General features: G+C 56.9%; 9 protein-coding genes across 9 annotated transcripts; 5 read left to right on the top strand and 4 right to left on the bottom strand.

The window, feature by feature from the left end:
- Positions 1-502: 502 nt before the first annotated feature.
- Positions 503-3,332, top strand: B0T15DRAFT_265551 (hint-domain-containing protein). The gene is made up of 3 exons (XM_062863399.1): positions 503-1,044; positions 1,155-1,532; positions 1,617-3,332. The coding sequence occupies exons 1-3, from the start codon at positions 607-609 to the stop codon at positions 3,246-3,248; spliced, it is 2,448 nt and encodes an 815-aa protein (XP_062718950.1). The 5' UTR covers positions 503-606; the 3' UTR covers positions 3,249-3,332.
- A 1,668-nt stretch (positions 3,333-5,000) lies between these two features.
- Positions 5,001-6,029, top strand: B0T15DRAFT_513374 (60S ribosomal protein L13; the record flags this gene model as incomplete). Its single annotated transcript, XM_062868034.1, has 6 exons — positions 5,001-5,003; positions 5,096-5,129; positions 5,206-5,252; positions 5,327-5,424; positions 5,486-5,546; positions 5,631-6,029. 6 exons carry the CDS (start codon positions 5,001-5,003, stop codon positions 6,027-6,029), a joined length of 642 nt encoding a protein of 213 aa, XP_062718949.1.
- A 353-nt stretch (positions 6,030-6,382) lies between these two features.
- On the bottom strand, positions 6,383-10,811 carry B0T15DRAFT_401992 (uncharacterized protein; the record flags this gene model as incomplete). Its single annotated transcript, XM_062865137.1, has 8 exons — positions 6,383-6,794; positions 6,846-7,100; positions 7,191-7,816; positions 7,907-8,298; positions 8,357-8,479; positions 8,548-8,714; positions 9,399-9,721; positions 9,786-10,811. 8 exons carry the CDS (start codon positions 10,809-10,811, stop codon positions 6,383-6,385), a joined length of 3,324 nt encoding a protein of 1,107 aa, XP_062718948.1.
- Positions 10,812-11,031: 220 nt separating this feature from the next.
- On the top strand, positions 11,032-12,376 carry B0T15DRAFT_265415 (cytochrome oxidase c assembly-domain-containing protein). Its single transcript, XM_062863398.1, has 2 exons — positions 11,032-11,567; positions 11,638-12,376. The coding sequence occupies exons 1-2, from the start codon at positions 11,252-11,254 to the stop codon at positions 12,330-12,332; spliced, it is 1,011 nt and encodes a 336-aa protein (XP_062718947.1). The 5' UTR covers positions 11,032-11,251; the 3' UTR covers positions 12,333-12,376.
- A 303-nt stretch (positions 12,377-12,679) lies between these two features.
- On the bottom strand, positions 12,680-14,255 carry B0T15DRAFT_539383 (uncharacterized protein). The gene is made up of 2 exons (XM_062869728.1): positions 14,233-14,255; positions 12,680-14,124 (listed from the first exon to the last, which is right to left on the bottom strand). The coding sequence occupies exon 2, from the start codon at positions 13,923-13,925 to the stop codon at positions 13,107-13,109; it is 819 nt and encodes a 272-aa protein (XP_062718946.1). The 5' UTR covers positions 13,926-14,124; positions 14,233-14,255; the 3' UTR covers positions 12,680-13,106.
- A 2,597-nt stretch (positions 14,256-16,852) lies between these two features.
- Positions 16,853-18,158, top strand: B0T15DRAFT_401213 (uncharacterized protein; the record flags this gene model as incomplete). The annotated part of the gene is made up of 3 exons (XM_062865095.1): positions 16,853-16,883; positions 17,014-17,793; positions 17,851-18,158. The coding sequence occupies 3 exons, from the start codon at positions 16,853-16,855 to the stop codon at positions 18,156-18,158; spliced, it is 1,119 nt and encodes a 372-aa protein (XP_062718945.1).
- Positions 18,159-18,452: 294 nt separating this feature from the next.
- On the bottom strand, positions 18,453-19,636 carry B0T15DRAFT_539379 (uncharacterized protein). The gene is made up of 2 exons (XM_062869727.1): positions 19,344-19,636; positions 18,453-19,238 (listed from the first exon to the last, which is right to left on the bottom strand). The coding sequence occupies exons 1-2, from the start codon at positions 19,402-19,404 to the stop codon at positions 18,580-18,582; spliced, it is 720 nt and encodes a 239-aa protein (XP_062718944.1). The 5' UTR covers positions 19,405-19,636; the 3' UTR covers positions 18,453-18,579.
- Positions 19,637-20,379: 743 nt separating this feature from the next.
- B0T15DRAFT_401281 (major facilitator superfamily domain-containing protein) lies at positions 20,380-22,427 on the bottom strand (the record flags this gene model as incomplete). Its single annotated transcript, XM_062865099.1, has 4 exons — positions 20,380-20,895; positions 20,956-21,116; positions 21,176-22,076; positions 22,134-22,427. The coding sequence occupies 4 exons, from the start codon at positions 22,425-22,427 to the stop codon at positions 20,380-20,382; spliced, it is 1,872 nt and encodes a 623-aa protein (XP_062718943.1).
- A 1,511-nt stretch (positions 22,428-23,938) lies between these two features.
- Positions 23,939-26,019, top strand: B0T15DRAFT_495733 (uncharacterized protein; the record flags this gene model as incomplete). Its single annotated transcript, XM_062867121.1, has 5 exons — positions 23,939-23,964; positions 24,099-24,773; positions 24,838-25,044; positions 25,099-25,361; positions 25,418-26,019. The coding sequence occupies 5 exons, from the start codon at positions 23,939-23,941 to the stop codon at positions 26,017-26,019; spliced, it is 1,773 nt and encodes a 590-aa protein (XP_062718942.1).
- Positions 26,020-26,030: the final 11 nt, after the last annotated feature.

The raw sequence follows: 26,030 nt of genomic DNA, 5'->3' as shown, positions 1-26,030 counted from the left end.
GGGTCAGGCGCTTGATGCCTGGACGCACCCACGCAGCAACGCTTCCAGTTCGCGGCCGGGAAGTACCCTAGCGAGTCCGACCTAGCGTGGTCCGCAGCGCTGTATCCGTACTCTCAACTTTGTGGGGATGGTTTGTACCGCCACTGCTAATACCGAGGCACATTTGGCCACTTGGCGGTCGCCGAAGCGGTCTTGTATCATCCGCATGAAAATGCCATGAATGCCTCCCAGTCTGCCTGGCCACTAGGATGGCCTTCCTGGTACGTCCGCCACCAAGACATTGCTATGATTACAGGTTGGCTCGGGCGCTCTACATAAGAGCGAAGGTAAGGTATGGAGGCGTAATAAATAGGTCGAGCCCTCCCTCCTGCCCATCTTGGGTCAAGACGGGTGGTCATTAATGAGGGGACCGTTCGCCCCGACCGCCGACCAATTGTTGCTGTTTTGGGCTTGGGTTCGTTTCAACGGGCTTCAGTCTTTTCGTGGTTTGTCCTGTCGTTTGGAGTAGTGTTTCCCAGCACTCACGTTGGCAGTGCCTGAAGGAGGCTAAGCGCCGACCACGAGACATAAAGCCGTCGGAAAGAAGGAAATCTCAGCGCCGGAGCAATGACGCTAACCAAGATATTCACCGTTTGCAGCGACGGCACGGGCAGTACTAGTGATTCGTCGGCAAAGGACCCGAACGCGCGACGAGGGACGGAGAAACAGAACCAAGACCAAGGGCCTTCGGTACACATTTACCCGTTCTCATCAGAAGATGGACCGGACGGCGTTATCGTCAAAATTCAGCCGCCCAGCAGGCCGGCAGACGGAAAGCTTGAGCATGTCCCTTGTGACCTTGTGCTCTCGATCGACGTCTCCGGCAGCATGGCAAACGCGGCCCCTGTGCCATCGAGGCCGGGCAGACCGGCCGATGACTCCGGAGAGGAAGAGGAGTACGGCCTGTCCGTGCTGGATCTGGTGAAGCACGGGGCCCGCACCATAATCGAAACCTTGGATGCAAGGGATCGCTTGGGCATCGTAACTTTTTCCACCCACACCGAGGTAGGCGGTTTAACCCGTTTACTGTTCTACATGCTATCCCGTTTCCCCAGTCTGGAGGAAAAAGGACTAACCCAGGGGAAATCAAACAATTACTAATTACTACTGCTTAGGTGCTCCAATCCCTGACACCCATGACAGCAGAAAGCAAGGCAGCGGCCGTTGAGAAAATCGAACGCATGAAGCCTCTCGACATGACCAACCTCTGGCACGGCATCCGCGACGGCCTCGATCTGTTCAGAGAGAGCAAGAGCAAAGACAACCCACCGGGCTCAGGCGGGAGGGTACCAGCGCTGCTTGTGCTGACTGACGGGATCCCCAATCACATGTGCCCACCTCAGGGATATGTGCCCAAGCTGCAGAAGATGGGGCCGCTCCCGGCCACCATCCACACCTTCGGCTTCGGCTACCGCCTGGAATCCGGCCTGCTTAAGTCGGTTGCCGAAGCGGGCGGGGGCAATTACTCGTTCATTCCTGATGCTGGCATGCTTGTGGGTTTTCGCTTTTTCTTTTTTTTCTTTTTTTCCCGCTCTACTTCAGGTTTTTGTCGTGCTCTGAAATTGACGCACGCCCAGGGCACCGTTTTCATCCACGCCGTAGCCAATCTCCAGTCGACGTTCGCCAACAATGCCAGGTTGCGGCTGACATACCCGAGCTATCTGGGCCTTCAAGAGACGACAGGCGAAGCAGTTGATAAGCAAGAGCCTCTCCAGTTGGGGGGCGACGTCCCCGACTCTCTCGCGTCGCTCACCATCCTGCTCAGCAATGTCCAATACGGCCAGTCGAGGGACGTCTACCTCCGCTTCGGCACCGGCGTGAAAGTGATCCAAGCCGAAGTCGAGGCCGGCGGGTCATCGCCCCCAATCATCACCGCGGCGCTCGACTACCAGCGCTTCGCGCCCGAGACGCATCAAGCCGTCGCCTACCGACACGCGCTCGACATTTTTTCGGGCCCGCAACTCGACCGCGCCGAAATAGCCTACCACGTCTCCCGCTCCGCGCTCGTCTCCTTCCTCTCGACCATCTACCCGCTGAAGCGCCCGCAGCTCGAGCACTGCCCTCTCCGCGACCCCCCCTCCGACCTGCCCACCCGCCTGCAGGCCCTCCTGGCCTCGCTACCAGCCGCCAACCCCGAATTCGCCTCCTCCCACCCAGGCTGTCGTTCCCTGCTCACCGACCTGTGCGGCGCCGACTTCCTCAACTTCGACCACCGCCGCCTCGAGGATCTCAACAGCAATCCCGCCACCGCCGCTGCCGCATCATCATCATCATCATCATCATCATCATCATCATGGACGGCGGCGGGCCAGATCGCCCTCGCCCTGCTCGACGGCTCGTACTACCGCCGCTGGGGCATGCATTACCTGCCCAGCATCGCCGGCGCGCACGCGAGGCAGGTCTGTAACTCGTTCAAGGACGCCGGCCCGCTGCGATACGGCGTCGACAGCCCGCTGTTTGCCGCCTGCCGGGAGCGTCTGGATGACGCCTTTGAGCAGCTACCTGCGCCCGCGCCGAGTCGGACGTTGCCAGTCCGGTGTAGCAGCAGGGGTGGTGGTGGTGGTAGGGGGCCTCCGCTGCCAGTGTTGGCGTCGATGAAGCGGTATCATGACGTGGAAAACGGGTGTTTTGCCGGGTGTGCAAAGGTCCTGCTGGCTACGGGGAGAACCGTGCGGATTGCGCGGCTGAGGAAGGGGATGGAGGTCATCACGCCTCGGGGGCCGAGGAAGGTGATGGCTATTCTAAGGATGGAGGCGCGGAGGGCTGCCATGTGTCGGGTCACGTCGGCAGATGCGAAGCGGAGGTTGCTGGTCACGCCGTGGCATCCTATTTTGCTGGCTCTCCCGGGCTGCGTGTGGGCATTTCCGAAGGACGTCCCGATGAAGCCGGTTAGGTATTCGGGCCCCGTGTACTCGGTTCTCCTGGAGCGGGACGAGGACGCCAATGCGCATGCCATCATGGTTGGGGGCACATGGGGCGTGACGATGGGTCACGGCCTGACCGAGTTCGAAGAGGGGAAGCCGCATGATGTGAGAGCGCACCAGTTCTATGGGGATTACAGTAGGGTCAGCAGGGCGCTGGCGATGCTGCCCAGGACGGCCGGCGGAGTGGTGCTTGGACGGGGGTTGACGAGAGATCCTGAGACGGGTCGTGTCAATGGACTTAGCAGCAGTAGGGCGAGGAAAAGTGCTTTCCGTGCTCAGGTTTGAGATAAGGGTGCAATAGTTGGTTGGGTGTAGGCTACCCACGATCGGGAAAAGCAGCTCGCGTCACAGAGTCGGAGGTCGCAAAAGACTGAACACATTTGAAGCAATGCAGGCGACGACATTACGTTCTCGTCGTTTATTCCCGGACCATACCGTAAACTGTAGTACAGTATGCCGGTTGATCGACATTCATTGGCGGCGCAAAATGGAGCCAACGGTAAGAACAAGCAAAGTTCCCGCCACTCAGCGTTACCAGCTGGCCCTTTGTGGTCTGCCACGGGTGACCGAACTGCGTCCTTCATGTCACATGTGGTACAGATGGCCGACCTATCTACCTAGCTACCTACATCACATAGTATTGACACGTTAACACACGCCTAGTCAGTTCTTAGACGCCGAATACACCTCTTGCTTTTCTCATATAGCCTTACTGATCTCGACGCTCCCTATTCATCATTTCTCGGGCGCCGAACCCCAGGTAAGAGAATTGGTCAACAACGCGCTCGCGAGACTGTTCCTGGTTAAAGAGCGGCTGGACGTGGCGGCCAAAATCTACACATAGACAGGAAGGGGTAACCCCGAGGGAAGACCACGATATAGCCTCAGTCCACGTTCTCCGAGTTTTATATTGTACCATCTCGGTATGTCTACGCCGAATCAGGTTCCCTTGGACCACAATGTGCTCAGCTAACAGCATACCCCCATTGCTATTAAAAGAGCATGAGGACTACTAGTACTACCTTATTACAGTTCGCTTCCAGACACCACCTCCTGCCTCATGACTTACCATCAACGGCCTGATCGTGAGAAGGATGTCAACTCACTTTTGCCTGGGTTTTGCTACCTTCCTACGACACGATAGTGACGACACGACTTGACGCCCTGGGGGTCCGAGCCCGACTACTAGGTCCGTAGAGAACAACGAGCAAAGCCCGCCGGGACCCCGAGTGCCCTCATTATCTATTAACCTGGAACATCGCACCTGAAGAAATGCGCGATAGCTATGCTGTTAGCTGGCTTCGAAGAGATGTAGGTGACTGGACAACCGACGACCTAGGTACTTTGGCTGATGGATCGCCTCAAACGAGCGACCCATGGAGGTTAACTAAAGTAGAAGTCCTGATGACCTTAAGATAGGGGACTACGTCAGTGACATAAGGAAGCTGTATCCGTATTTGTTATAGAATGTCTGGGTTACTTAGATGCAGTGACCCTGGCAGTGCCTGGGAGGTTGAGCGATTGAATCCAACGACCCTAACCCGGGCCTCCTAAACCCTGGACCATTGGAAGGCAACCGCTCCCGGTCTGTAATTGCAGGTTGAAGTTTCTCTCTGTTTGCAGATTGTAGGCCAAAGTGCACAACTGCCCAGCGGCCTTCCGAGTCCCGTTTAGTTTCACCCAATTCCCTTTGTACGCAAGCAAAGGATCGCCTGTGAGCAATTAGTATGCAGAATAGCAAACAACTGCAGTGCTGCATTTTGCCTGCCCACCTAGTGACCCAGTCCTCCTGAGGCCATCTGCGCCCCACTTGGATTGTCGGCCTGAGACGGCGAGCCCAGAACTTGAAGCTGGGAGCCCCACCGCAGCGGATTTAAGCGAATCAAAACCGCACACCGCTCTCATAGGGTTTCCAAGCCCTGCCAAAAATTTGGGAGGGACCTCCAAGCGAGCGACCTCGAAATTGCATCCGCTTCTCGACCGGTGATACTTTCGACAATCAGAGGGACCAGAGGGGCTTGATCCAAAACCGGCACAATGGTAAGGACTATGCTGCTGGAGCGGTTGCAAATGCGGTTGCTCTCTCAATCAATTGCTTGAGCCTTTTCACTGATGCAAATTCCGACATCTAGGCGATCAAGCACAATCAGCAGATTCCGAACAACCGTGAGCACCCGCCCATCCGTTGACGACGAGGAAAGCGCTGCGAGGAGGACGACGACACTGACACGAAATTTTCCAGACTTCCGCAAGCAGTGGCAGCGGCGTGTGCGGTGCCACTTCGACCAGGTTCGTGATACCGCGGAGGAAACAGCGATGGAATTGAGATGGACCGCATTTCTGACGCAAGGATGGAACAATAGCCCGGCAAGAAGGTCACCCGCCGCCTGGCCCGCCGTGCGAAGGCTGCTGCGGTCGCTCCCCGCCCGGTCGACAAGCTCCGCCCGGTTGTCCGATGCCCGTTCGTTGCTCCCGAAGGACCGGGTTCGAGGAGGAAGAGGAGGCTAATCGTGGCATTATAGTACCATCAAGTACAACCGCCGGACACGCCTCGGCCGCGGCTTCACGCTGGCTGAGCTGAAGGTATGAAGAATCGAGCTTGGGGGGACGAGACGGACTGAAGGAAATGAGGACGATGGGATTTTTCTGACGCGCAAGACAAAATAGGCGGCCGGCATTCCTAAGCTCTACGCGCCCACCGTCGGCATTGCCGTCGACCACCGGCGCCAGAACCTGTCCGAGGAGAGCCTGGCTATCAACGTCCAGCGGCTGAAGGAGTACAAGGCCCGCCTTATCGTTTTCCCCCGCAAGTCCAACAAGCCTAAGAAGACCGATACCCCCAAGGACCAGCAGACCGCCGAGACGACACAGCGCATCGCCGCTTCGTTCGGCGTCGAGAACCCCATTGCTTCGGCCTTCAGCGAGATCTCGAAGAGCGATATGCCCAAGGGCGTCGAGGGCGGTGCCTACAAGGCGCTCCGCAAGGCGAGGTCGGATGCCCGCCTTGTGGGTGTCCGGGAGAAGCGGGCGAAGGAGAAGGCCGACGAGGAGAAGGCCAAGAAATAGAGGGCGTTTGGTCGGGTTGGTGGCGGCAGCGGATAGCAAGGTTCCCGGTGTTCGTTTGGCTGGTTTGGTCTGGTCTCGCTTTCTGCTTTTCCTGATAACCCGGGCGGGGACCATGGTTTCCCTCTCCTATGGCCGTGTAATTTCGGGGACTGCGTTCAGGACAGGGTTCAGAAAGTTTACACGCATCATAGGGATTTGCTAGAGCATCGCAAATGAATGGACAGGAAAAGCATGACTGATGGCCAAGCCGCATTCCGAGTGATCGTGGGAAGGGGCCGGAATTGACGGGTTCCGACGGACGAATGCCACTCGGCGAGGACATCTTCAGCATGACTGACTACCTGAGGTACCTACTAGGCCAGCAATTGTTTCAGTTTATTCTGTTCCTCCTCCCGATCCCGCACGAGCAGCTCGCCGCCCTTGTTCAGCACCGCCTCCAACGGCTTCCTCAGCTCCGAAAGCGCATCCGGACAAGACCGCAGCAGCTCAGCAACCAAAACCATCCCATTTTCGCGGTCCATCCTGGCCATCCTGGCGGCCGGCTGCTTCGTCTGTGCCTGTTGATCAACGAGCTGCGGCTCTAGGCTGAGCTTCTGTACGCTCACTCCAACATCCTCCTCCTCCTCCTCCTCCTCCTCCTCCTGCTGCTGCTGCTGCTGCTGCTCCACCTTGTTGTTCAACTCCTTGGTATCCCTTCTTCCCTCCTCACCATCGGCGCCCGGCGTGAAAAGCGCGGAAGCCAACGGTCCATCGCCATCACTACTACTACTACCACCACCACCACCACCACCACCACCGCCACCGAACTGCTCAGACCCAGTTATCGCCTCGGCCACAGCCTGCCATGCGCTGCTGCCAGGCTGGCGGCGACACTGGAGCACCTGCAGCGCCACGTGTGCGCCCTCGCGCGACGAGCGGCTCATGAGTGCCAGGCAGAAGATGGCGTCGGACCGGAGGGTGGGGAAGCGTTTCTGGGTGAGTAACTGGTGGAGCGAGGTTGTGATGGCGTGGGCGTGGGCTTTGTAGAAGCGGGCGAGGGTCTCATCTTGTTCTGTTCCTTTCTCATTCGAGCTGTCGATCCCTGTGGGCGTGGACGTGGACGTGGGAGACTCGGCGGTGTCGGTCGTGGTTGTGGCTGTGGTTGTTGTGGCTGTTGCTGACGCTGATGGTGATGGTGGTGGTGATGGCCAGGCCCAAGACTTGTCGAGGATGTCTGAGGTTGCGGCCGGAGAGGGGTGCAAGGCGCGGCAGACCTGGACCACGGCGCGGGCGGCTTCTGTTCTGATGGGTTCCTCGTCGGCGGAGGAGGCGACTGAGGTGAGAAGGGCGAGGTTGCTGGGCTCCTCGCTGTCGGAGGGGAGGGGGGTACACGCGTGACGGACGTTCGGGGAGCAGTTGGCGAGGAGCAGGCGGGTGAGGGAGACGGCGGTGAATTGGAGCTGGGGTTGCGTGCGGGTTGAAGCCCAGAGGCGTGGGAGGAGCGGACGGGATGGATCCAGGAGGGCGTCACCCAGAAGTGGTTTGTTGGCCTGCGGGATGGCCAGATTCTTGAGGAAACTGAGAGTGGCGTGAACGAGCTGCAGAGGCGGAGCGGGCGCTTTTGTAATCGGAGGTGGAGAGGAAGTCGGAGGGATCGCCTGAGTAAGAATGCGGACCAGGTGCTCTTGAACGTGTGGGAGGAGTGCGGTGCTTGACTCGTCGGAGCGGCTGAGGTTGCCCAGGGCCAGGCATGCGGCTGTTTGGAGGTGGGATACGGCTGGCGCTGATCCCAGCCAGTCTACCAGCGTCTGGACAGGTCCGCTGCCGAGAGCGCAGGCCTCTGCAAAGCCAGGGAGCGCGGATACATCGGCGAAAACAGCCAGGAAGGCGTCTCCGACCTGCTTGAGCTGGCTAGCGGTGTCGGAATCGAGGTCTCCAAGGTCAAAGCGGGTGTACAGCTGGTGAAAGGCCGCTTGCAACAGTTCGATGTTGCGGTTGGCCACAGCCGCTGACTGGAACTCCTCCAAGGTGAGGTAGGCTAGCGCTGGTGTGCATATCTCCATGAACGTGTCCAGGTCGACGTCGTATCTTCCGCTGGTGGCCAGATCGAGGAGCAGGGCCGGCGTCTGAGGGTTGGCCATCCTGGCCTCAGAGTCTTGGTTGCAGATCAGCTGCAAAATACCCATGATGTGGCTAAGAGACGACTGGCATGACAAGAGCCGTTCTCCAGACACAATGCCAACCAAAACCTCGCTCAATCCTGCCGCGGAGGCTTTTTCCTGCCCGAGTTCTAGGACGCCGTCAGGATCCGCCGCAAAACAGAGAGCCTGTCTGGGATCGGGTCTTACTGTAGTCAACACAGAGGTTGAGTGCTGCAGCGATTGCAAAGGGCAGAAGCGCGTCCTCCTTCATGCACTCCATGATAAAGCTCCGCAAAACTCCAGACTCGAGTACCCTGGCCCGGTTCTCGTCTAGTGTTTCGTTAGTGACAGAGCCCCGATGACAGAGAATACCCCGGTTTTGAGTTTTAGTGGCGTACCGCAGTCGGCGCAGGCGTTGCCCACCAAGCGAAGAGCCTGCTTGTTCAGGGGGTGTTGGCGGTCCGCGGTAGGCACACGAGAGAGAAGGAACTCTAAGGCTCCAGAGTCGCCGAGGGGCAACCTCCAAGATGCTAGGCCCAACGATACGGCCGTTAGCTTCACGGACCTATCCCATGAACAAACGTACTTCGACTCACGGTCCCTCGCCCCGTCTGCGAGTCTCTCAACAACAACAGCCAAGCCATCGACACTTTCCTCCTCTCGAACTGTCTTAAGAACTTCCTGCAGCTGAGCCGTACGGTCGCTCCGATTTGTAGCCGGGCTACGCAGGAGCTCGGTAATCTTCTCTGGTGCCCGATCCATCGGATCAGTGGTTGATCACTTCACTCCGCGTTTTGATGATATATTGGGCTGTGCGTCTCGACTTGTCCCCGTTCCAACACCAAATTGTTCCGGTCGGAGATCAAGAGGATCTGGGCTGTAATGTCATGGGTTTTAAGACACACACAGTTGGATCTCGCCTGGACTCAGACCTGGATCTCCAATGTGCTTCGTCTGGACTCTGCAGTCGGTCAACACGAGGCACCTCATCGTGCTTGGCTGTTCGGCACCCCACCACCTTAGCATTAGTTAGCGCCCGTGGTCTCCCAACCCTCGAGGCAAGCAACCTACAATCCACCACTAACCCTAGGGAGCAAAATGGCACCAACACCAACATGCCTCCCTGAGTTAAATCAAACAGCAAAAATTGGTACGCGGGCACAGATATTGTCTACATTATACATGTTACACGGCCGAGATGCAGCCCTAGGCATAGTGCACGCAAGCCTTTCAGCAGCCCGCTCGCTACGTCCTCCCTTCGACCCACTTCTTCTCGATTGGCTCGCCGTAGTCGCCCGTGCCAATCACGGGTAGCTCGCGCTTCTCGAGCTCCTTGACAATGATCTTCCAGCGGCCGACCATCTTCTCCTTGTCAATCGGCGTGACTCTCCGGGGGAAGACGCGGACGTTGGGCAAGTCCTTGAACACGCCCTTGGACTCGACCAGCTCAACAAGCTTCTTGGGCTTGGGCGGCTCCACGAGCTGCTTCAACAGGCTATCGACGGTGTGGAGGGCACACAGCTTGCCGTCATGGAGGCGATGTCCCGTAAGCTGCTGGATCCTCTTGGCGGCCTACGGTCCTGGTGTGTCAGTAGGCTGAGGCAAACAGATATCAGCCAGAAAGGGAGGCACTCACAAAGAACTTAACCACCGGATCTCTTAACTCAGCTTTCCTCCACCCTTTGTTCCTGTTCCAGGACTCGATGTACTGCTGCGCTACCTCCGGCGTGAGCGGCGCTGAGGGGAACGCCTCCTTCGCCTCCGTGGCCTCCCCCTCCTGCGCCCCAGATTCTCGAGCATCCGCCGTCAAAGCCTCTGCCTCCTCTTTCGTCCCGCTTATCCCATCCCCCGCTGGCTGCTGCTGCTGCTCCTTCCGCCGATGCGTGGCATTCTTCACCGCCGTCTTGAGCATAACCCAGAGCCTGACGGCGTCCGCATTCTTCAGCGTCGCGGCCCCGGTTTTGTCAACGACAATCTGCGCCTTCAACAACTGGTCCAGCCTTTCATTCCCATCCACATGCGCAAACAAGCGATCCACCGCCTTGCGCTTGCCGGCCCCAGCAAACCGCGCGACAACGATCGCCTCGATGATCGCCCGCCGCGCGAGCACCTCCAGCATGGCCGGGTCCGTCACCTTCTCGGCGGGGCCGAAGGGCGTGGCGACGGACGCCACGAACTGCCGCACGCCGCCCTCGCTGCCCCAGTGCAGCGGGTCGTCCCACCAGTCGGCCAGCCCGCCCACTTCCTCCAGGCCGTCGGCTGTCTCGGCGGGCTTGTAGGCCGGGTCGGAGATGTCCGAGGGCGGCGGCACGGTGGTCACGCCCCGCGGGTAGACTAGCTGCGTGGGGATTTCCGCAGGCGCGGGTGGGTAGTGCTCGTCGTCTAGGAACTCGAGTTCCTCGCGGGAAGCGGCGGTTGACGCGTCGGCCGGCGGGCTGGTGGTCTGGGGTTGTGAGGGGCGGGAAGGGGTGTCGGAGAGGAAGCGGCGCTGCGACGGCCGGACCGGTGCATTGCAGCTGTTGAGGTTGTGTCTCGCGGCCAGGGAGAGAGGGGAGGTTGTGGCGATGGCTGCTGCGGTGGGCACACGGAGAGAACCGGTGGGTGTCGAGGATGTGACGAAGCCCGCCGGGGCGGCGTTTCGCAACCTAGGTAAGCGACGCATCTTGGTATGCTAGAATGGGCGGTCAATTACGGCGGCCGATGCGGTTCTCGTGCTTTCGTGCCGCAGTCGCCAGCAGCCTGTGAGCTCCAGCCAAAATTTCCATCCCGCGACGGGTTCTGCTGAGAGCAAGTGGGGCCTCCACGGGTCCGATGATCTACCACCTATCGGGTGGGATCAGCCACATTTCGGCAGCAATCTGTGGCTTGTACTGCACTGTACATAGTTACAAGGCAAGCTCGGGTCAAAAAACTTTGGCTTGGCAATGGGATCATCTGAGGTCGACGACCGAGCTTCGAGCTTCGTCGCCGGAGACTAATTGATTGCGCCCACCATCCTACCCTACCGCCTGTTTTCCCGCCTCGAAGCATCAGACTCACCTCCGCACCGCCCTACCAGCTCCCCGAGCAGCCCGTGGACGAACCACGCCCAGAAACATAACAATGCCGATATCCACTGCCCCGCGCAGCGTCACTGACGCAACGCGGTTTACAGCGACGACGCCCCATGCCAGCTCCAAAGCAGCTGCGCCAACATCCCGCTTCACCCCGCCCAAGTCTGGCTCCCTACCTCCCGGCGCTGGCTCCGGAGCGCCCCCACCCCTAGAAACCCCGGAGCAGAAGGTGGCCCGGTTACGGGCGGCGCACCAGAGGGCGAAGGCGACGCAGGTGTCGAGGTTCGACAGGTTGGTCGCCTCTAGCCGGCGGTTATTCGACTCGGCGCACAGGGTCACCGTGTTTGGGCTGGTTGGCTTTACGGGTGAGTGCCTCGGCGCCTGACCTGGTCCTGTCTCATACACCAATGATCCTGATCCGCAAACCTCCCTCAGTTATCGCCGGCCTTGTAACCGCCTACACAGCGGTCGACATGATCATGTACAACAAGAAGCGCACCGCCGAGTGGATCGAGGCACAGAAGAAGATCGAGGCCGACAGTCTCGAGGCAGCCCGCATAGCCTACATGACGGGTAAGGCGACCGAGGAGCAGATCGCCCTGGTGGAGGACTACCTCGAGCGCGAGCGCGACGCGAGCCGCAAGACGTCCTTCTTCTCCAAGCTGCCCGGCGCTCTAGAGCCGGCGTCGTCGGCACCAGCGTCGGCATCGGCGTCTGGTCAGCAACAACGGCCCCAAAGCATAACCGAAACCGTCTCGTGGCCCTCAAATGAATCCGCCTCTGAACCCGAGTCTCAGCCGTCGCAAGATAAAGAGAACAAAGGAGGCCTTTGGGCCTGGTTAACATCCAACCTCAAGCGCGAAGAGGAAGGCGACACCGTCATGTCGCCACAGCCCCGCCTCGGCTGGGAGTCGCTGAGCGAGGAGGATGACGGCAAAGGGGTGCGCGACAGCGACCTTGTGCGGGCCGTCGGCGCAAAAGCTCAAGCCGCGTTCGAGAAGGAGAAGGAGAACCAGCGCAAGGGAGGACCACTGGACCGGGTCGGCGTTGCAGATGATGCGAAGGGCGAGGCGCAGACTGAGGCTGGGGCGGGAGAGCAGCAGGGGAAGAAGAAGGGGTGGCTGTGGTGATCGGTTGGTTGTTGGCGAAGATGGGCGACGGTAGGCTGTTGCGTCTGCTCAGGGGGCCAGGGCTGGTTGAGACTTACCTGCTGCTACATCAGGTTCGTCCCTGTCCAGCCGAAGCAAGGATGGGTTCGGAAAAGAGAGGGAAGAACCGGCTCCGCATCGTAGAACTGGAGGGTATGGCCCAACGGAAAGGGGGAGGAGAGGGCGACTGTATTATAATGTAGAGTCGACATGGGCATGCATCATTCGGCCTGGAATCTGTCTGTACATACCTTACCAGGCAACAGCTGCATGGCCATCTATTGGATCTCATCCCCAGTGCCGCGGTATATTCAAGGTCACCAACTGCGTATAACATTGGGGTTCTGTCATTCAGTTGTGATGGAAAATCCCTATTCGCTTTCCTCCCAGTGACCCCCGTTGCATTCGGCTGGCGATGCTTGCGGACCATGATGGCAGAAGACGTGTCCCATAGACTGCCGCTACGCGAAATGCCTGCGCAAACCGAACAAAGACCCAGGAGACAAAATACGCTATCGTGACGCCCTTATGGCTAAACGAGTGGCTCAGGGCAAAACCGACCGCTGCCCAATTGTGATAAACCTGCTGCACTGAACCATTCCGATACCTCATTATCAACCGACCCATTTACTCAGACTCATCCTGCCGTTCCTATGCCATATTAGTCATCGTCGCCCAAGGATGGCGCCGTCCCGGTTTCTGGATCCTCCATACTGCCGGCTCGACGATGCTGATGCGCTTCCCCTCATAGTCCTCCTATGAAATGATGATATGGTTAAAATGACCAGGCACCTTCATCCGGCACTTCTCGCAGTCCGCTCTGTACCCTATGCTGAACGACCGCTTCATGCCAGGCTGGAGCGCGGTCCACGAATTCACCGTGTGCTTCGACCTGGTGTGGCCTTTCTTCGGTGGCGACGTTGCAGCCGGGGCCTCGACATCCATGGCACTGCCACTCAGATTCTCCGATGCGGGAGTGGCTTGCCGCACTGACCGTCCCTCCATCGCTGAACTAGCGCGTGGTGGTAGGCCTGCCAACAATGGATGCTCGTGGGTAAGGTGGCTCAACGGGCCCTCCGACAGAGTCGATGAGTCAAGTGCCATCCTGGTGCTCTCCAGGCTGTCGTCTCCACCGCATTCGCTAATGGGCGAGGGAAGTCGCCGATTCTGCACCATGCTCCAGTCCGTCATGACCTGCGAAGCCGCCGCACCGCCCAGGGGCTGGGGCGAGATGTCCACCAATTCATTCCTGCCGAATGACGCCGCGTTCGGTTCCTCGGGGGTGGTGGCAAGGGCATCGCCATGTGTAGCGTTCCCGCCGTTCCAGCTCTTGCCCCGTATTTGGGCTGCGAAGGTCGGCTGAATCGGAGTAGGCATGCGGCCCGATACGCTGGGCCCGGATTGATCCCTCTGGAACGACGCTGGCTCGGTAACAGGCTGGCCTTGGAAACTCGGCTGATACGGACCGGAAGCTGGCTCTGATGTGTCCATCATGTCCATATCACCATCGAGAGATCCTGCAGCGGTCATAGAAAGCCGAGTGCCAGTAACTAATTCAGGTTCATCTGCCCACATCTCCTGTTCGCGATGCGGCTCCTGTGGCGAACTGGTCTGGATCGTGTCGGACACGGCAAATGTCGCGTGCGGCAGAGGGAAGCCCAGAGGATCGCCCCATCTCTTAGACTGTGGAGATCTCCTAAGGGGTAGTGACTGCAGGCGTTTCTGTAGCGCATGTCAGATCGCCATGGTCTCGCCGAACAGGTTTCAACTGGGACTGAGGATGGACAGGCGGCTCTCAGTTCAATAGCCAGCAAGATGCTCGCAGATGTTCGGAAGTTGCGGAAGAGGTGATGATATCCAGCCAGCCAAGTCAAGCACTTACACTTCTGTGCTCGGTGAATCCTACTGGGTCTCCCAACGATCCTTCCTCCTCTTCTCTTTGCCTCTTTCGATGTCGCTCAAGCTGATGGTTCACGAACATCCTGCTCTTCTAGGCTGTGTCTCGTAGACCTCGAGAGCCCGGCGTAGGAAGGCGGAGTTTGCGCTCTCGCACTCTGCAAGGCGAGGATGAAACGCTATAGCCGTGCTTGACCATACCTAACCGGCGAAGTCGGAGTAATTGATGGGAACCGGGTATGTGTAAAGCGGTAGATCACACCATAATAATCAGCAATTGGTAGAACAAATAAATTGAACTGATGAACTGCCTCTCAAGATGTTTTCAATGGGTTTTGGTTGTCCTTTGCAGCCGCGGCTGCTGCAAGAGTACAACCTGGGACTCTGCACTCCAAAGAATGCAAGTGAATCCAGACTGAGGGGCGATGGAGATAGCAGGCAGTCACAGTGGAGTGGAGCTCAAGGCAAAATGGAGTCCAGGGTCCGGTGGGGTGCTCTTGCTCTCTTTATCAGCCCACTCCTCCTGACCTGGGTCAACAAGTCCTGCTGCGACTCATACAGCCCAGCACCTCACGGACAAAACTCTGAAGTACTGTTGCGGACTACAAGATCGGGCGTTCAAAAAAGACCAAAAGGGATTCCTTTCCCAATCATCTCATCCCTCACGCTCGAGCGAGCGAACTTAGGCCGGGTGCTTTCCGTGCGCCGTCGTGTTCGGGGTGGAAGTCGGAACAATCAACGACTGGTGTTAACTACGTGCAGCAAGGTGTAACTGTGAGGAAGAAAGAATGCAAGCTACAATCTAGCCCGAAAGTGCATAACAAATACTAGTAATGATAATATGTAGGTACCTAGGTAATAAAGGCGTGGGAGAAATCATTACACGAAGTTATCGGATACTTCTGGTGCGGTGGGACAACCGGTAATAAAACCTGGAAGACCTACAACGAAGCAAACCTGAAACTATTCGAACAGGAACTAACGTTATCCTCCGATCCAGGGCAGATGTTTGCTGGCGCAGTGTCCTGCAAGGTGCGCAGCCATGGCAGGCGTCCTCGAAAGGTAAGGGGCACCTTCTCAGCTAGCCGAAAAAGGTAGCAGGGGAGATCCAGTTTCAGAATTGCTTCAAGATAGGTACATACATCCTCGGCGTAGGTCCCAGGAACACTTCGACCTGACTTCTGCATATCTGCTAGTGCTACTAGTATGAGTTCCTGAAGCCTTACAAAGCGGTCCATTGGTTCACTGGACACTGAGATGCTCAAGACTGGTAATGACCGCAGCAGGAACAGCCAGGCCGTAGGCCAAGCAGGAAAGAGCGTGTGCATGGCTCTCAGTGTCTACTGTGGGAGTAAGGTGGACAGCCTGAAGTTGCAGCCCGCAAGCTAAAGGGCAAGGGCGTATTGCTGTATAACCACTACTGGGTTAACCCGCTCCGAGAAGGAAGCCATTGGTTTTGGAGCCAACCTCGCCGATTCCGGCAATTACTAGCCCGTCTGCTGGACCCTGATCGGTGCTACCTTACTACCGCCGGCCCGGGCGATCGCGGTCGGGTTGCCGGCCTGATCCTCGGCCCTTGCAAGGTAAGGACAAAAGATGGTCGACCGGCTCAGTCAAACATAATTCGACTCCAGACTGAATAAATCGTTGACATAACTGGTTTAGTGTACATAACATAACAACCACCTAAGTGGTAAATTCTGCACAACGGACATCGCCAACTGACCACATCATAAAAGGCCGCAGTTGAGCAAACCAGCGAGACAGATACACTAATAAGCCAAGGAGCTGGAAGCGAGCTACAGTTGAGAATAAAACCGCCCGCGCAAGCAACCGGCATGTCAATACCTCGTCGCCCTGAACGGCCACAAATGTCGAGTCTCCACAGGAACCCGGGGCCAATCATGCGAACACGTTTTATGGTTACAGCTTGTGACAAGAAGGGCGGTGAAGATGCAGCGGCAGAAACAGATTTTGACCCCTCCCCCACCATGTTATTGATGATTTTGGTCCCAGTCCTCAGGTGGCTGCATTGAGCATGGAATTATTGGGCGGAACCCGAATGCCCGTCGAGCCCTCCGTATTCAGGCATGCAGAGGGTATAAAGTAGTACCAGTGACTGATCGGTTCCAATCAACCAGAGACGTAATGCTAATAAGGACCTCGAAGTACTGCTGCTTTGTTAAGTGTTTTGTTCCGCCGCAGGTGAATTCCCTGTTTGGCACCGCGCACCCGGACCGACCTCCCCCGTGAACTGACTGGGGCAGTCTGAGTCACTTGTATTTGTCTTTGCTTCCCTTGCTCTCAATTGGCATTCTGCTTTTTCGAACAGCTCGATCAGCCCTAACAGCCCTCTACCTAACTACCTGCCCGCCAACACACCCGTCTCTCAAGCTTTACTTCAGTCGGCCTCCTCGCTGGATTGGGTTCCCACAAGCGGGCTGCACCTTCCTCGCTCTCACGGGCTCTTCCGCAAAGGCCTCTTACATTTTAGCGAACCTCGCCCTCGTCCTCTGAACACATCCTGAGAATCACATCTACTTTCCTACCAAAACCCTATCCCATACGATATCCTCAAGAATTCCTTCAAGATGCCGGGAGTTGAAATGGCGCCCCTCCAGGCCGATGACATGAGAGGTACGATTCCCTACATCCTCCTCATGGCTCCCAGATTGTGCCGAGCAGAACTGGCTTGCTATGACCAACCCAAATGCTCCCTTTCGTCCAGAGACAATGGCCAGACGCTGACGCTCTCTGTGCACAAAAGTGCTGGGCCAGGACCCCCTCATTCCACCTGCCCTGCTCATTTCCGAGATCCCTATGACAGATGAGGCTCTTCAGACAGTTATCAAGGGGAGACGGGACGCTGTGGGCGTCATCATGGGTCGGAACGATCGCCTTTTGGTCATAGTCGGACCCTGCTCCATCCATGATCCGGCCACAGCCATTGAATACGCACACAGGTTGAAGGCGGTTGCCGAAAAGTTCTCGGACGATCTGGTTATCGTGATGCGCGCCTACCTCGAGAAACCGCGGACAACAGTGGGCTGGAAGGGCCTGATCAACGATCCCGATATCGACCAAACTTTCAAGATCAACAAGGGGCTTCGGGTGTCCAGGCAGCTCTTCCGAGACCTTACCTCGACGGGCATGCCCATTGCCTCCGAAATGCTTGACACGATATCCCCGCAGTTCCTGGCCGACTTCATCTCAGTCGGTGCCATCGGTGCGCGGACCACAGAGAGTCAACTTCACCGTGAGCTAGCCTCTGGTCTGTCTTTCCCGGTCGGCTTCAAGAACGGAACAGACGGAAATCTCGGCGTCGCCATTGATGCCATTGGCGCTGCCGCCGCCAAGCATCACTTCATGGGTGTCACCAAACAAGGTCTTGCAGCCATTACCCGCACCAAGGGGAACGAGCACGGTTTTGTCATCTTGCGGGGCGGCTCGAAGGGCCCCAATTACGACAAGGCCAATATCCAAGCTGCCAAGGAGACCTTGATCAAGAAGGGCCAGAAGCTGGCAATCATGGTGGACTGCTCCCATGGTGAGTGCATATTCTCGTCACGCCTCAGTATGGTTTGCATCTCGCTAACCAGATCAGGTAACTCGAACAAGGACCACAGGAATCAGCCCAAGGTCGCCAAGGTCATTGCAGAGCAGCTGCGTGAAGGCGAGAAGGCCATTATCGGCGTCATGATCGAGTCCAACATCAACGAGGGCAACCAGAAGGTGCCACCTGAGGGCCCTTCGGCCCTGAAGAAGGGCGTGAGCATTACAGACGCCTGCATTGACTGGGAGACGACCGTTGAAGTCCTCGAAGATCTCGCAGCGGCTGTTCGTGAGCGCCGGAAATTGACCGGCGGAGCAGAGAACGGCGAGCCGAAGACGACTCTGCTGGAGGAGGAGTAAGTCGCTTCAGAAGTTCAAGGACGACGCAGAATGAGGAAGCAGCGTATCCTCGGTTGGTCCGGGAGTGGAAGGGCAGTACCAAAAGTTTTCCGGAAAGTCGTTCGGAATGAGCATTGCAGGTCCTTGTGGTTGGGTTGGGGAAAACAAAACAAGGCGACCTACGGCTTTAGAAAAGGTTGTTCTATATCCTATGCCAATAGTTTTTGGTCGTTATGGGGTGATACACGCATTCCTAGAGAGGGGATCATACACACGCCCTACCTAGTCAGAAACAAACACCCGTTCGAGTGCAATCACCGGGTTCTACGTGTGCCACTTGAATGCTGAAACGCGACTCGGAGTCCATGCAATGTTCAAACAGGAGCTAACCCCATACGATAGCCCTTCCGATAACGCCATGCAAAAGCACACAGCGCCAACTCTACCCAGGCCTCTGGGGACCACGCCCATCGTGCCCATCGTCCAAAGGATCATACAACCTTCTCTCCACTCCTCCTCCTCCAGATCCAGCTCTTCTTGACAATCGTGAACCCCGCCGATTATTGCTTCCAGCAGTACCACCTAACAGAAGCCCCCCAATCCCAGCTCCAAGCCTCCCTCCACTAGCAGCGCCTTGTCCAAGGCTCATCGCCCTCTGCCGCTCCTTAGCAGAATCCGCGACCCTCCTCACCCCAGCCCAGCCCAGCAGGCCTGCGGTCCCCAAGATAAAACTCCACACAATGATCTGGTCCTTACGGCTGTCCCGCTGGAAGCACATGGTCTTGATGTCCTTGTCCTCGGCGCCCTTGCAGATGGGCAGATTGTATTTCTGGCAGAAGGCGCGGTTGCATTGTGCGCAGGAGGTCGAGGATTCGCGGGACAACAGGAAATGGAGGGGGCCGGAGCGCGGTTGGGAAGCGATAGTTGCTGATTCGGAGGAGGGCGAGCTGCTGCTTGAGGACGAGGACGGTGACGTGGACGAGGAGGAGGATGGAGGTTTAGGAGGTGGGGCAGCCGGATTATTGTTACCGTCGTGCTGCGGGCCGAGGGGGATGATGGTGCTGTTTTGGAAGCAGGTGCACTTGCAGAAGGAAGGGACCGCTGGGAGGTTCGGTGAGCCCTTTATTCTTTGGTTGAGAGATACGGTCGAGGTGGACTTGGAAGGGATGATGATCTGCGAGCAGAGATTGGGGAGTATGGACTCACATGCGTTAGCTACGGTGACTAGAATGGCCAACAGGAAAATGGCAAGTGGTATTCGCGCCATATTGGCGTACAACACTGCTAGAGCAGCTTCGGTGGTCCTGTGTCGACACAAGTGAGGTTGAGCTGTGTCGGCTGCATTGAGATGCAGCACAGCCGCATTATTGGCGCAATACCTACCCCGTACAGCCACATTGCTTGGGCCTGTCTCGAGCTGGTCTGTGTGGCTGTGGAGTAGGTTCAAATTTGTCGGCGTGCACAAACCACCTATTCCTCCATATAAATATTTGGTCACCCGCCCACCATCTTCCAATTCTTCTTCCTTTCTTTCCTCGCCCTTCGGGGCATTTGGTCAATTTGAAACGATACAGAGAAGATTAGCATGGCCCCTGCACTAAGGATGACACGCTACTCAAAGAGATGCTTCCAATTTTTTTTTTCGCTGTGATCGCGGCTTTTGCTGCGACATAGAGAAGAGATTCCATGCCATCATAATCACCTTGGGGAATCCGCATCCTCGTGTCTCCCATCCTGCTCTGAAGCAAGGGTAGGGTAGCCTTCGTTCCATCGTCCTCGAAAACCGTCACCTACCCCGTCGTGCTCCATGTGCTAGGGTGACTCAATTTATGGAAACCGAGAAGGATTCGAACTATTATACCCTGAGCCGTGTGGTACAGGTATGCGCCTACGAAGCACTGTGACACATAACGCCCCTCCTGTCGGTGCTCGAGATAACAGCTGCCCGAGTTATGTACAGTACTACTAAGCGGTCATTAAGCAGTTCCTAGTTCCTGGCGTTCTTATCCAATGTATCAGGAATCAGGAGGTCAGAGTACTATCCAGTCCGTAGCGCTGGAGAAGATGCGATGTGTCTAGAAAGGGAAAGACAATCTATTAAGCCACGCTGTCTACGCTGAGATATCAGATGTCCTCTATAAGCCCCGGTGCAAGTAATCCTCTCCTCTCTCCTCCGATACTGTTTTTTAGTAAGCTACCTCTTGTCGTGTCAGGCAGTGTTCACGAACTGGACCTATGCCCGTCAATAGTTCTGTCGTACTTGGGTTCTGTGCCAGCAGTTTCTGATAGAGTCTCGAGCTGCACCCAGGCGGCTCTCCCCACCGTCCATATTCTGCAGCTCGAATCCCCTTCCACTGCAGTTCCTCTCGTTTCCCCCGCCAACTTGGTCATTTTTGCTGTTACCTACCTCCTTTCTCACGTTCACCCAGCCGAGGAACAGAGATGTGAGCACCGCCAGGCCGCCAACGCCAGCAACGAGGTAGAAGACGCGATCGATCGCGATGGAATACGCCATCAGCACACCTTGCAGATCCCGGTCGTTGACGATGTTTCGGAAGTTGGTTGCCCCTGCGGCGATGATGGCTGCGGCATCAGCAAGCGGGGCCTGCTTGGACAGCTCGGATACCAAGCCTCCTTGGAATATGACATCCGACACGGCAAGTGTGATGGCGGTTCCAAGGCTCTGGACGAAGACAACAATCGACATGCCGATAGAGACATCTTCGGGTTTGAGGGCGGCCTGAACGGCGATAAGGGGCTGCAATGAGAAGTGATCAGCACTCTGGGCACGAAAAGAACTAAGACTCGTCATACACACCATTTGCATGCCCAACCCGCGGCCAGCCCCGTTGAGAATCTGATATCCAATCCATTTGGAGGTAGAGGTGGTAGGGGAGAAAGTTGAGATGAGACCGCTGGAGATCGAGCTGCAAGTGCCGGAAAGTACGATATACGGAATAACATAGCCCGTCCATTGTACTGCGACCCACGTTAGAGGAAACCTCCCTGCACCCGTAAAGCCAGGCGTTGATTCTTACCTAGCCTACCCCCGGTTGCTGTCATCAAAAGCTGGCTGATAATGCCGGGTAAAATGTAGACACCGCTCATCATGGGGCTCGCACCACGGACTGCCTGGAAATAGATGGGCAAGAAGAACGACACGCAGTAGACGATCGTCAAAAGGAAGCATTGAGTGAGTGCACCAGACCATGCCGCCCTCACTCTGAGAATGGAGAAGGGAATCAAGGCATCGTCACCCCGGTACAAATTCCAGGCCAGCCAGGCCAAGGCAGTTGCACCAGAGCCGCAAAACAGCCCGATGATGTTCTCCGATTTCCATGCATATTTGGTTCCGCCCCATGAAAGGGCGAGCAAAAGCTGGACCGCGGCCGGGGCGAGAAGAACAAAGCCCGGGAGGTCTAATTCGAGATGGAGTCGTCGAAGGACTGTCCACGGTCTTGGCTTTGAGGCTTGGTCAGGAATCCGAACAAGTAGCAGCCCGGCAACGACAACCAAGCCAATGGGCAGGTTGACGTAAAAGCACCAGCGCCATGTTGCGTAATGCGTGAAAGCGCCGCCCAGAAGCGGCCCGAGAACAATGCCGGTTTGCGATAACGCCATCATCATCCCCGTCAGAAGAGGTCGCTTCGGCAAAGGTACGGCACAAGCGATGATCGTAAGGGCGCCGTTGTTGAGGCCAGCGCTTCCAATCCCAGCCACAGCGCGTCCGGCAATGAGCATTGCCGACGATGTTGCACCTCCGCAGATGGTTGACCCGAGCTCGAAGATGCCGAAGAAAACGAGAAACGAGATCTTGTTGCTGAACTTGTGGTAAACCTTACCACTGAGCGGCTGCAGAGCTGCGCTAGCCAGCTGGAAAGCGGTCACATACCACCCGACATCTCGAAGGGAATGAAATTCATCTGTAATGCGTGGAATCTAGGGCCATGGAGGGTCGGTCTTAGCACGGTCAGAGATGTGGGCAGCTTCACTTACTGCAGTCGCAATAATCGAAGCATCAAGCATCATGAGGAAGACGACAGTGGTAACCAAAAGCATTAAAATCACGAGCCCGGTACCGCTCATCCACTTGGGTTCATGCTTGGCGGTGACGACACCATCTTCAACATCGGCATCGTCAGGTTGAGATTTCTCGACGACCGAAGGCTTCTGCGAGGGCCGAGTTCGTTCCCGCGAAGGAGCAGCGTCAGCATCAAGTGTCCAGGGCGCTGCTGAATGCTCAGCCAAGCTTCTGGTCGACGAGCTCGATGCCCTTGGCCTTCGGCCCATTGCGAAGCTCGCTTTGCCGACTTATGGTTAGGAAAGTTGCGAAACGAGGCCCTAGGGCAGTGTGAGGGGCACTGGAGAGCAGAAAGAGGAATTCTGAAAACCTCGGAGTAGGAATTGCAAATGAAACTCGACAATGCAGGTAAGATACCTAAGCAGTGTTCCGCAAAGTCGGTGGTCATCAGTTTGAGCTGTAGGCGACTCACTTGAAGGCGAGGCAGGTCGCACCTTCCTGGCACCGACTGATACGGGAGCAGAAGGGCAGACGGCCTAGGCCTGGACTAGTCGACTAACCGAGCTTTCATCCAGTGGCCTCACCAGTACAACAAATCATGGATGTAGTATAACACATCTCTGCCTCGTTATCTCACCTCTGCCCGACCTGAAATTGGCCCGAGGACAGCATCGGCAGCATTTATCATCACCGGCGCGAGGGATGTGGAGGGCGGACCCCAGAATCCATTGATTCCATTCCTTGTTGACCACAATTTAGAGTTTAGTCCGGTTGCCCGCTTTCTAAGAATATTTCACGTTAATAACTGCGACTCTGAGGTAAATGGAATACGACAAGCTCCTCACTCTCTGGGAATTCGTCGCCTCCCCCGCCGCCGCCAAACCTAGCACAGCCGCCACGATAGGCGCCAGGCTAGGAGCGGGAGCCGGTAGCCGGGGAAGGGTGCCTGTCGATGGGGGATTTCCCGGCGCTGTGCTCCCGATAGCAGTGCCCGAGATGTCTGACTTGGGTTGCCGGTGCTCGACAGCGATGCTACCTTGAGGGCGGCTCTTGGCCAACTTTGTCAATTATTATTATAAGGTGCTGTTTAAGGTGTCTCGGGTTGTCTCGCAACTAGGCTGCTTGCAATTCATAGTTACCCCTAACCCTACTCTCGGGCGCGCGACCATGCATGATGTAGGTAGTGCCCTGCCACGTGCCTGCCGGCTGCCCCTCGGCGGATTTGATGAAGCGGGGTTCGGAAGCTGCGGATTTGTCCGATTCCCGACTCCAATCATCAATGGTTTGAACTGTTGATGCAGAATCCTCGTTTCAAGCTTGCGTTCTACATTAGACTCGAGACGCACGGAAATTCGGTAATAACCATATCTTCCTGCTGCTTATACTTGCTTGAGCGGGATCGGTCTGTTTCAGTAACATCTGGCCGGTTGAACAGCTCGGCCTTCATCATTCATGTGCTCGGCTCGGCTTCCAATCCGCCCTAGAAGATCTACTTCTACCGTCTCTCAACCAACCCGGACCCCCATTGGGGTCCATTAGAAGCACAATGGAGTCGGGAGGCGGTGGAGTAGCAGGTGGCACGCCAGCGCCTTACGGAAGAGCATGCACGAACTGTGCGCGTGCGAAGTGCAGATGCATCTACCGGTCCGGTGGGCCTGACTGCGAAAGGCAAGTACAATACAACATTTTTGCCGAATCTGGCTTTGACCAATGCGCCGGGCCGGGTACCTGCACCGACATCGCGGCGCCTACCTACACTACCCCGTCGAGGGCTGGCGGAATGACGCGCCGAGTCCTCGGCACCGGGTCCGGCATGTTCTTGAACCCCGCTCTGGGCTGTCCACGGCGCGACCCACCCGTTCATGCACACCCTTCTAACGAGAGCTTTGCCCTTGCCTGTTTTCATTTTGCGAGGCTGACATTGGAATCAGATGCCATAGGCTGAAGAAAGAATGCGTGCCGTCCGTCTCTGTCCGGAAGCGCAATGGCAAGAAAGCCCACGTGTCCCGAGCCGCCCAGCTGGAGGCCAAGTTGGAAGACCTCGTCACGCTGCTCCGACATCAGGCCGCCGCGACAGACAAGGTGTCATCTCCCGTTGATACGGCGGGCAGCACCTCTGCCAGCACGCCGGCCATGAGCAATCACTCGAACACGAGCCGTACCGAAGACAGCTCGCCGTTCTCCTGCGCCCCTGCAATCCTACCTTTCCAAAAGCCCGACTCAGAACCCGGTAGAGCCCGGGCATGGCCCCCCCGTGACAACCTCCTTCCGGGCCCTTTTGGTTCTGTGTCTCGAGACACGGTCTCGTCAGTGCCCTCAGTGGACCTGCCATCCATCCAGCCGGACCCCGCCGAGGCTGAAGAGAGCCTCGCGACTTTCCGCAAGTACATGCTCATATTCATACCTTTCGTGCATTTGCCTGCTACTATGACTGCGGAGGGGCTCAAAGTGCAATATCCGTTTTTGTGGTTTAACATTATGGCCATCACCTGCAAAAACGCGGACCGGCGTGTCGCTATGTGTGAAGCGGGAAAGAGGTATTTGGCCCAGAAAATGCTATTCGAAAATGAGAAAAACATCGATCTTCTTCTCGGCCTGGTTGTGGTCCTGGGCTGGTAAGCAAGGGTCCCTTTCTCTAGCCCGAGAGCCAGCAAACATTGACACGTATAATTTCACCAGGACTCATTATTATCTTAGGAGAGATAAGCCGATTCTTTCACTCCTGGCTTCTCTTGCAAAGTCTCTGGTGTTTGACCTGGGCCTCAACAAAATCCCCGGCGAGGGGTACATTGCGGTCTGCCTGAAGATGTCCTATCTCCCTGCCCCCAAGGAGAAGACTATTGTAGAGATGCGAGCTGTGCTAGCATGCTTTTTGCTTACTTCACAGTTCGTGGGATTTAGCTCCTGCAACGATCTGCTCACTTGCTGACACGGTTGTAGAATATCGCACTCGTTGAAAAGACTGGATGCGTTGAACTGGACGCCCCACATGGACGAGCACCTCCAGACACTCTCTCGGCAGCCAGAATGGGAAGGCGACGATCTACTGGTGGCCCAGGTCAAAGTTCAGCTGATAATCGAGCAACTGACCCGCGCTACGTCCCAATCACCGGACGGTATCCCACCGGGTTACGTCCTGTCTTCTCTGCGGTCGCAGCTGCGCAGCACGAAAGCCCAGCTCCCCGGCCATCTTCAGCAAAACGGTATGTGGCCTTCCATTGGGAGTACACCGCTCCGCGCCCACTAACAAGAAACCAAGACACGATCCTCAGTCACATATCCTACGCCGAACTCGCAATCCTCGAGCTGGCCATGGCCAAGCCAAAATCAACTTTCAACGGCACCATATCCGATATGGAACGCTACGAGGCCATGGAAGCAAGCCTTTGCGCAGCCAAGGAATGGTTTGACAGACACTTTTCGATTCCGCCTTACGTCTATGTCGGCATGACCTTCCCTTACTGGTGGAATATGGCTCACTGTCTCGTGACGATCCACCGCCTGTCAATCCTCGATGATCCGGCCTGGGACCGCCAGGCCGTCCGGAGCAAGTGCGACCTGATCGCCTTTTGCGACCGGCTCAGGCTTGGGTATGAGGAGGTCGCTGCGCTGCGGCGGATGGAGGTCGGGCCAACGGAAGAGGAGGACACGTTTGCCAGGTTCGTCAAGCTGATGACGTTAATGAAGAACAGCTGGGCTCGCGACTTGTCTGCAGTGGAAGGGAACCCCAAGCTGGGGTCAGCAGCACCCGCGGAGCCTCTCATCAATGGGAATATCGATGGGCTGATTGAGCCGTTCCTTCAGCCGGAAGACTCGGATACGTGGCTCGCAGGCTTCTTCGACATGAACTGGGACGTATAGGATGTTCCCGG

Source organism: Chaetomium strumarium, assembly GCF_033439665.1.
Source record: "Chaetomium strumarium strain CBS 333.67 chromosome Unknown B0T15scaffold_6, whole genome shotgun sequence".
Taxonomy (NCBI): domain Eukaryota; kingdom Fungi; phylum Ascomycota; class Sordariomycetes; order Sordariales; family Chaetomiaceae; genus Chaetomium; species Chaetomium strumarium.
The sequence above is the reverse complement of the archived record's forward strand: the minus strand, read 5'-3'. Positions and strand labels throughout refer to the sequence as shown.

Bases quoted from the DNA above. Each gene is read 5' to 3' on its own strand.
- B0T15DRAFT_265551 (XM_062863399.1), top strand. From the start codon at position 607: ATGACGCTAACCAAGATATTCACCGTTTGCAGCGACGGCACGGGCAGT. The intron at 1,045-1,154 runs GTAGGCGGTTTA...ACTACTGCTTAG, and splicing joins CTTTTTCCACCCACACCGAG to GTGCTCCAATCCCTGACACC. The intron at 1,533-1,616 runs GTGGGTTTTCGC...ACGCACGCCCAG, and splicing joins TTCCTGATGCTGGCATGCTT to GGCACCGTTTTCATCCACGC.
- B0T15DRAFT_265415 (XM_062863398.1), top strand. From the start codon at position 11,252: ATGCCGATATCCACTGCCCCGCGCAGCGTCACTGACGCAACGCGGTTT. The intron at 11,568-11,637 runs GTGAGTGCCTCG...AACCTCCCTCAG, and splicing joins TGGGCTGGTTGGCTTTACGG to TTATCGCCGGCCTTGTAACC.
- B0T15DRAFT_539383 (XM_062869728.1), bottom strand. From the start codon at position 13,925: ATGTGGGCAGATGAACCTGAATTAGTTACTGGCACTCGGCTTTCTATG.
- B0T15DRAFT_539379 (XM_062869727.1), bottom strand. From the start codon at position 19,404: ATGGCGCGAATACCACTTGCCATTTTCCTGTTGGCCATTCTAGTCACC. The intron at 19,239-19,343 runs GTGAGTCCATAC...CGAACCTCCCAG, and splicing joins AGTCACCGTAGCTAACGCAT to CGGTCCCTTCCTTCTGCAAG.